Raw genomic sequence first — 8,857 nt, forward strand, 5'->3', positions numbered from 1 at the left:
GGTTTTAAGCTAATCCACTCTCTGGGTCTCCGTTAGGACTCTAGGTCAAAGAGGTCCTAACAGGGGTCGAGTCTAACAAGTCCTTTAATGCTCAATGTGTTCTTAAAGAGACAGTAACCTGATTCTGTAGTGTTCTTAATGTGGTTGTTGAAATGTAGTCCATGACTGATTTCTTTGTTCCTCCTCAGCTCCAAAACAATTTGTTCAATGCACTTACTCCATGCTTGTATTGGACCGGAGACCCCCTGGTGGTGTGGTTATGTAAGTGTGTGTGTAATCTACATAGTTATTGTAGTTGATGTTGTTTTTGTTCAATCTGAGCCTGTGGATGCATGCAGGTGTTGAACAGAAGGGGCCCCAGCCTCGAGCCTTGGGGAACTCCGCTTGTCATGTTTCTGTAATAGAGACACAAAGTCGTCCATGTCCTGTTTCAAAAGTGTTCAAACCAGTCTGGTGCTGTGCCAGAAAGTAAGACCTTAAGAAGAGTGACAACCTCAACCAGAGCTCTCAGTGCGGCGGTGCGTCTGAAACACCCGATCAGAAGACATTGATTATGTCATATTGATGCTTTTGACTTTAAAAACGGATGATTTGATTGGAGCCATTAATCAAGAGTGGCTTTATGTTTTCAGGGCCTGTGGGGAGACACCTGGTCGAGGAGACCCGGCAAGGGAACACAAGAACCGAAGGAACCAGACGGGTGAGTACCCAACAAGTCCGTTGTTCACCTTCAGTGGACACGGCACAGTTTCTATGTTCACAGGACTTTACAGAACACCAAGTGATCCCCAACAGCCTTTCATTTACCTCATGTGACACATTGTTTCAGCATTTATCCAAAAGTCCAATGTTTACCTCAGTATTGGTTAGATTTTCCAACATTCACTAAGTTCTGGTCCAACTATATTTGTCTGATAGAAGACGAATGGTTCTACTGAATCGCAAATTCAAAATATACAATTTTACATCATCGAAAGTGGTTCAAGTTTGTGTTCTTTTTCTTTTCTTTTTAAGATAAGCGTAGAGTTTTTGCGTTTATATTTTTGGCCGATCTATTCCTCAAACTGGAATACCCAGAATCCCTTCGAGGTGATGTCATCGCCCCCCCCCCCCCCCCCAGTTTACCGAGAGCAGTCGGTGACGCCTCTTACCAAAGAACACCAAACAGAGGAGGGAGGGAGCCGGCCCGGCTTCTCGTGGCTCATTCGCCAGAGATTTCATTCGCTTCCACCAGAATTTGATTTTGGGGAAGCGGGTGGTGTAAACATGAGCTGAAGCTGTCTTGATTCACTTGGCACCCACTCATGTCCCATAATGCAACGGGGCTCGTAGCATTTGGAGAACTCCACGACCCGACCTATTAATTAAAAAAAAAAAAAGAAAAAAGTCCAGCATTTCTGTTTTTTTACATTTCTTTTTTAAATGTCGGCCTGTCTCACGGTCCGATTACCGGAGCCAGGCGTTACCGAAAGGTATCAGCCACAGGAGGTTATTATGGGCTGTGAGAGGCTCACGGAGTCCCCAAATGACTCCTTCTGGTTCTTCTATTCGCAGCCGAGGCTAACTAAAGATCGGGATTCATTTTTATTTGGTGCATGGAAGCTTTCCAAGAAATGTGTGTGTGTGTGTGTGTGTGTGTGTGTGTGTGTGTGTGTGTGTGTGTGTGTATTTCTGTATATGCTCTTTTGTTAGTGTGTGTACGTGCACACCAGTCCAGTCTGCTTCTGGCTGTGTGGGACGCTTTGGGAGACGAGGATACAAATGTGTGTGTGTGTGTGTGTGTCTGTAGTGTGTGTGTGTGTGTGTCTGTAGTGAGGCGTTTTGGAGCTCTACCTGGACTGTCTCTTGCGTTTTGGAAAGGAAGGAGGGGAGGGGGGAGAAGGAGTGTGCAGGCAGGAGAAAAGAAAGGGGGAGGAGAGGGAGGGAAAGGGGAGAGGTTCAGGGGTGACAGGAGGATGGCTTCACGTCTGCATTTTCCCTTCGCTGAATTTCCACACTCCCCCTTTTTTTTTTTTTTTTTTTTTTTTTTTCCTCCTTCAGCCGAGCGAGTCCGGCACACGAGGACAGTTTCAGTTTCAGGACTGAAAAACTGGGAGAAGCCAATTATTATTATTATTTTGGTTGTTTTTTTTTGTTGCCGTTCCCGTTTTTTTTTTTGTAAGGCTGTATTTTTGGCTCAGTCTTACAAAACAGATGTTGCTTGTCGTCTGCTCGTAGTCACACGGAAGCAGCTTGTTGTTTCTAACTCGCTGGTTCAGAGTTGTGAAGAAACCAGTGTTCTGTTAGCGTTTCTCCTTCTCCTCCTCTCTCCACCAGCCATTTCTCTCCCCCCTTTTCTCCTTTTGTCTCACTCTTTCCTTTCGGGGGGTTCTGGTCCTGTCCCGGTGGTTCTGATGGTTCACGGTGGACCCGACGCCTCCCGCCAGCCGGCGGAGGCCCGGCAGACGGAGAGGAACCGAACACCTGGAAACTAAACAGTCGGTAAGTCATCATGCAACACATGTGCTGCCAGCTTTCTTTTCTTTGTGGCTCTTCATATTCATGTGTGTGTGTGTGTGTGCGTGTGTGTGTGTGTGTGTGTGTGTGTTGATGTTCGTGGTGAAAAGGGGCCTAAAGCCACGGCTACCTGTTGGCTAGCCGGGTGCTATCTGTTTACTTGATGAAGTGCTAACGACACTCCACTTCCTCACCTCTGTTGAACCTCCACCCCTTTTCCTACACACACACACACAGCTACACGCACACACACGCACACACGCACACACACACACACACCTCTGTTGCTGGGTAGATTTGGTGGAGCCGCCGGGTTTGGCGATGCTCTCCGCCGAACAATGCAGGTGGCGGTCTGTGGAGTCTTCCTCACACACAGACACACACACACACACACACACACACACACTCTCACACACACACACTAGGTGAGCAGGCAGCAGGGTGCCGTGGACCCCGCTGCCCTCTTTGTTGGGCCGATCTCAAGGTGTCTTTTCAACCCGCTGACAAACTTTAAGCAGCTTCAAAGTCAGACGTCCCATTTAAATTCAGGGGGGGGGGGGGGACTGGAACCGCTCACTCTTTTTCATCTCAGAGTTTGACAAGTTTGTACTTTGTTACTTGTGCTATATTTAATCTGTATTTCTTTATTATTTGTATATTCATTCTGTATTTCTTTATTATTTGTATATTTATTCTGTATTTCTTTATTTTTTGTATATTTATATTTATTCTGTATTTCTTTATTCTTAGTATATTTATTCTGTATTTCTTTATTATTTGTATATTCATTCTGTATTTCTTTATTTTTTGTATATTTATATTTATTCTGTATTTCTTTATTCTTTGTATATTCATTCTATATTTTCTTTATTTTTTGTATATTCATTCTGTATTTCTTCATTATTTGTATATTTATTTTGTATTTCTTTATTATTTGTATATTCATTCTGTATTTCTTTATTTTTTGTATATTTGTTCTGTATTTTTTTATTTTTTGTAAATTTATTCAGAATTTCTTTATTTTTTGTAAATTCATTGTGTTTCTTTATTTTTTGTATATTCATTCTGTATTTCTTTATTTTTTGTATATTTATATTTATTCTGTATTTCTTTATTCTTTGTATATTCATTCTTAATTTCTTTATTTTTTGTATATTTATATTTATTCTGTATTTCTTTATTCTTTGTATATTCATTCTTAATTTCTTTATTTTTTGTATATTTATATTTATTCTGTATTTCTTTATTCTTTGTATATTCATTCTTAATTTCTTTATTTTTTGTATATTTATTCCGTATTTCTTTATTTTTTGTATATTTATTCTGTATTTCTTTATTTTTTGTATATTTGTTCTGTATTTCTTTTTTTTTTTGTATATTTGTTCTGTATTTCTTTATCTTTTGTAAATTTATTCAGAATTTCTGTATTTTTTGTATATTTGTTCTGTATTTCTTTATTTTTTGTATATTTATATTTATTCTGTATTTCTTTATTCTTTGTATATTTATTTTGTATATCTTTATTTTTTGTATATTTATATTTATTCTGTATTTCTTTATTATTTGTATATTCATTCTTAATTTCTTTTTTTTTTGTAGATTTATTCTGTATTTCTTAATCTTTTGTATATTCATCCTGTATTTCTTTATTCTTTGTATATTCATTCTTAATTTCTACATTTTTTGTATATATATTCTGTATTTCTTTATTTTTTGTAAATTCATTCTGTATTTCTTTATTATTTGTATATTTATTCTGTATTTCTTTATTATTTGTATATTCATTCTGTATTTCTTTATTATTTGTATATTTATTCTGTATTTCTTTATTATTTGTATATTTATTCTTTATTTCTTTATTATTTGTATATTCATTCTGTATTTCTTTATTATTTGTATATTTATTCTGTATTTCTTTATTTTTTGTATATTTATTCTGTATTTCTTTATTATTTGTATATTTATTCTGTATTTCTTTATTATTTGTATATTTATTCTGTATTTCTTTATTATTTGTATATTTATTCTGTATTTCTTTATTATTTGTATATTTATTCTGTATTTCTTTATTATTTGTATATTTATTCTTTATTTCCATCGGACAGCGTTGAACTTTGCTCCTAATACAAAGTGAGAGAATCAGTTTATTATTACAATATCTGTTAAATTACTTTAATTTACTATTCTTTTAAAGAGTCCTGTGAAGAACAATTTCCATTTCTGTAATGCATTGTAAACATACTATTAATGTGTTATAATCCGTTTTATTTCATATATATTATTATTATTACCGTAGTTATAATATATAATAATCATAAATTATATATTTTTTTTTTATAATGATTTATACGGTCAAGACTTGTGATATTTCATAATTTATTTCAAGAATCATAGTGTATTCTAATTCCAATAGATTATACATTATAATCTTTAGTAATATACTATAATCGCTGTTATGATGCATTAAAATGTGGTCATAAATTACTCTCAGTGCTCATTTTCTGCTTCAACTAATATTAAAAAATATCTAAAAAAGAATCTGTGCAAGATGTAAAACATAAAAATGTTTATATGTTTAAATAAATATGTTTTACTTAAATATGTTTAAATAAATATGTTTTACTTAAAGCGATTAGTGAGCCCTTAAAGTAACTTATGATCACATCATAAAAGACTATGACAGTGATTATAATGTAGTATTAAAGAACATTATGTATTACTAAATTCATTATAACACACTATGATTGTTGCAATTATTAAATATCATGATAATTGAGTCTTTGTAAAATACATTAAATTATTATGAATATTTATGTGTGCTATAAGCAGGTTGTAACACGTTATGTGAGGACGTTTATAATTTTTATAATTTATAATACGTTTATAATGTTTCACAGGAAGTGAAATCGATTGAATGAGAACTTTTAGGTTGAAAAAGAGACGATCATTTTTGTTGAATATTAGGCCCAATAACTGCATATATATATAGAGAGAGAGATTTATTCATATATTTATTTATAAATATAATACTTGGTGTTCATGTTTTTGTATAAAACCAATATATTCTAAATGTTATATATATATATATAGATATACTGTATATCCAAATATACTGTATATATATCGATATATATAGATATCTATATACTGTGTATATAGACATCTATATACTGTATATATATACTGTATATCTATATATATAGATTTACTGTATATATATATATATATATATATATATATATATATATATATATATCGATATACATGATATACAGTATTAATATACTGTATATCTATATCTATATATATATATATATCTGTATAAAAGGTTGTTTATAGAGGCTGGTTGCTCCGCCTCTTCCTGGTTGCTCCGCCTCTTCCCGTTTGCTCCGCCTCTTCCTGGTTGCTCCGCCTCTTCCTGCTCACGGCCTCGAACCCGTAGATCCGAACTTGTGTGAAGTGACTCCACAAGCTCGTGTCTGCAGGTCTGCGTCTGTGCGGCTCCATCGACCCGGTGAACCGATTCCCCGCCGCTGCTGTCTGATCACTAATGTGTGTGTGGTTGTGTGTGTGTGTGTGTGTGTGTGTGTGTGTGTGTGTGTGTTTACACAGCGGGGGCGTTACAAATAAAAGTCACTAAACTATTCAAAACCCTCAAAAGGTTTTGCGTTTCTCAGTCGAAAGCTATTGTAAGATATTTGATTGAGTTTATTTCACAGTGGAATGAGCTTTTATTGTGAAAGGTAAGGTCGAAAGACGTCATCAAGTTTTTCGTCTCAGTTGTTAAACGCGATATCGTGATTGGTTGAGCCCTTTTTTTTCCCTTTTCAAAAGCTCAGAAAAATCGTCCTCGCACCCCAAATGAAGCTCAGCTTGTAATATTCATTTAAATATTACGATTTTAAACTGTTTTTTATTTATTTTTTAAATACGTCCACGCCCAAATTAATCACACTAGAGTCTGCACAAATATATATAAAGTATTGTATTAAAATATATATAAAGTATTGTGAAAAGGTACGAACAGCTTAAGTCACACTCACCTCGGAATACTATATGTCTCTGGCTTTTATTGTGAAAAGCTCAGAACGCTCTGTCGAGGTTGAATGGACTAATAAAGTTTGTCGCCTCGGTTGCGAACTACGGAGCCTCGTAACCCCCGTCCTGCACAACGTGTTTACTTCCTGTCTTTATTTTAAATAAACCTTGTGTCGCCCTTTTTACCGAAACACTTTTTCCGTGTCAAAATAAAAGCTGCGAATACGTCTCAGGCTTTTATTGTGAAAGGTCAAAACGGGAGGGAGCAGATCTAAGGGCTAATACGGTTTGCAACCTCGGTTCTTGACCCGTTCTCGAACTGGTCTGGGTGCCCTCCCCCCTGGTCTGGGTGCCCCCCCCCCTGGTCTGGGTGCCCCCCCCCTGGTCTGGGTGCCCCCCCCTGGTCTGGGTGCCCCCCCCCCTGGTCTGGGTGCCCCCCCCCTGGTCTGCGTGCCCCAGGTTGAGGTAGTAGGTTGTATAGTTGAGAACTACACCTCAGGAGATAACTGTACAACCTCCTAGCTTTCCCTGAGGAACGTAACAACAACACCGCCATGACACCTCCTTCTCCTCCTCCTTCTCCTCCTCCTCCTTCTCCTCCTTCTTCTTCTTCTTCTTCTTGACATGTATGTATATGCTTCTGACAATTGTTATTGATCAACTGATTGATTTGATTGATCGGAACCATCGAACGTGGGAATCACTCATCATGGTGTTTCCAAAGGGGAGTGTGTGTGTGTGTGTGTGTGTGTGTGTGTGTGCGTGTGTGTGTGTGTGTGTGTTTGTGTGTGTGTGTGTGTGTGTGTGTGAAGATCTAAACCACATTCTCCTCTTTTCTCTATCGGATGAACAAATCCTGGGTTTTTTTCTTGGAGATTCTTTAACGTTTATATATATATATTTTTATATATATATATAAATATAAATCTTTAAAAAAGTCTCTTTAAACAACGCCCCGCCCCCCTTCATCGCATCAATCACTGTGACAGCCATCAATCACTCTTCTTGGCCACAGTGTCCAGAGGGACTGTGTGTGTGTGTGTGTGTGTGTGTGTGTGTCCTGCCTGTCACCCTTGCACTGCTCGGCGCATCACACACACATATACACACACACACACACACACACTGGGCCTGACAGATCTGGGTCTCTGCTGATGGACCGCTCTTCCTGGTTACCGGTAACCAGGAAGAGCGGTCCTGTCGGTTACCGGGGACGACGAGTCGCCGTGAAGCTCGTTGTTTACGGCTTCTGTTGGAAGTCTCTCGTTGGTTTGTGTGTTCTTGAGTTCCACGATCTTTGGCGTCGCCATCTTGACTTTTTTGCAACCAGTGAACAGGAAGTGACCATATTAGGGCTGAGGAGGAGGGACGTAGAGACGCAGTGTACGTCTCTGGTAGAGACCTGTCAATCACCTTTATGGTCTGTTTGACTCTAAATGACCATAATTTACTAAATGAACATCATTCTGTATTGAAGAAGACTTGAAACTAGCGATTGAGACCAAAAACTAATGTTTACAATGTTTACTGAGGGAATACATCAAGAGAAGTAGAGTCATTTATATAGACTTCTATACAACCAGAGGAGTCGCCCCCTGGTGGTCAGGAGAGAGAATGCAGCTTTAACACACGAAGCATAGACTTCTATACAACCAGAGGAGTCGCCCCCTGGTGGTCAGGAGAGAGAATGCAGCTTCAACACATGAAGCATAGACTTCTATACAACCAGAGGAGTCGCCCCCTGGTGGTCAGGAGAGAGAATGCAGCTTCAACACATGAAGCATAGACTTCTATACAACCAGAGGAGTCGCCCCCTGGTGGTCAGGAGAGAGAATGCAGCTTTAACACATGAAGCATAGACTTCTATACAACCAGAGGAGTCGCCCCCTGGTGGTCAGGAGAGATAATGCAGCTTCAACACATGAAGCATAGACTTCTATACAACCAGAGGAGTCGCCCCCTGGTGGTCAGGAGAGATAATGCAGCTTTAACACATGAAGCATAGACTTCTATACAACCAGAGGAGTCGCCCCCTGGTGGTCAGGAGAGATAATGCAGCTTTAACACATGAAGCATAGACTTCTATACAACCAGAGGAGTCGCCCCCTGGTGGTCAGGAGAGAGAATGCAGCTTTAACACATGAAGCATAGACTTCTATACAACCAGAGGAGTCGCCCCCTGGTGGTCAGGAGAGATAATGCAGCTTTAACACATGAAGCATAGACTTCTATACAACCAGAGGAGTCGCCCCCTGGTGGTCAGGAGAGAGAATGCAGCTTTAACACATGAAGCATAGACTTCTATACAACCAGAGGAGTCGCC

General features: G+C 38.2%; 1 protein-coding gene across 1 annotated transcript in view; it reads right to left on the bottom strand.

Annotated features, from left to right (window-relative positions):
• Positions 1-7,706: 7,706 nt before the first annotated feature.
• Positions 7,707-8,857, bottom strand: part of sorl1 (sortilin-related receptor, L(DLR class) A repeats containing) — a 47,203-nt gene continuing 46,052 nt past the window's right edge. The window contains exon 45 of the mRNA XM_034549067.1: positions 7,707-7,849. Coding sequence (XP_034404958.1) covers positions 7,707-7,849 — 143 coding nt within the window. The remainder of the gene's footprint in view (positions 7,850-8,857) is intronic.

The sequence above is a fragment of the Cyclopterus lumpus genome, chromosome 13 (assembly GCF_009769545.1).
Source record: "Cyclopterus lumpus isolate fCycLum1 chromosome 13, fCycLum1.pri, whole genome shotgun sequence".
In the NCBI taxonomy this organism is placed as follows: Eukaryota; Metazoa; Chordata; class Actinopteri; order Perciformes; family Cyclopteridae; genus Cyclopterus; species Cyclopterus lumpus.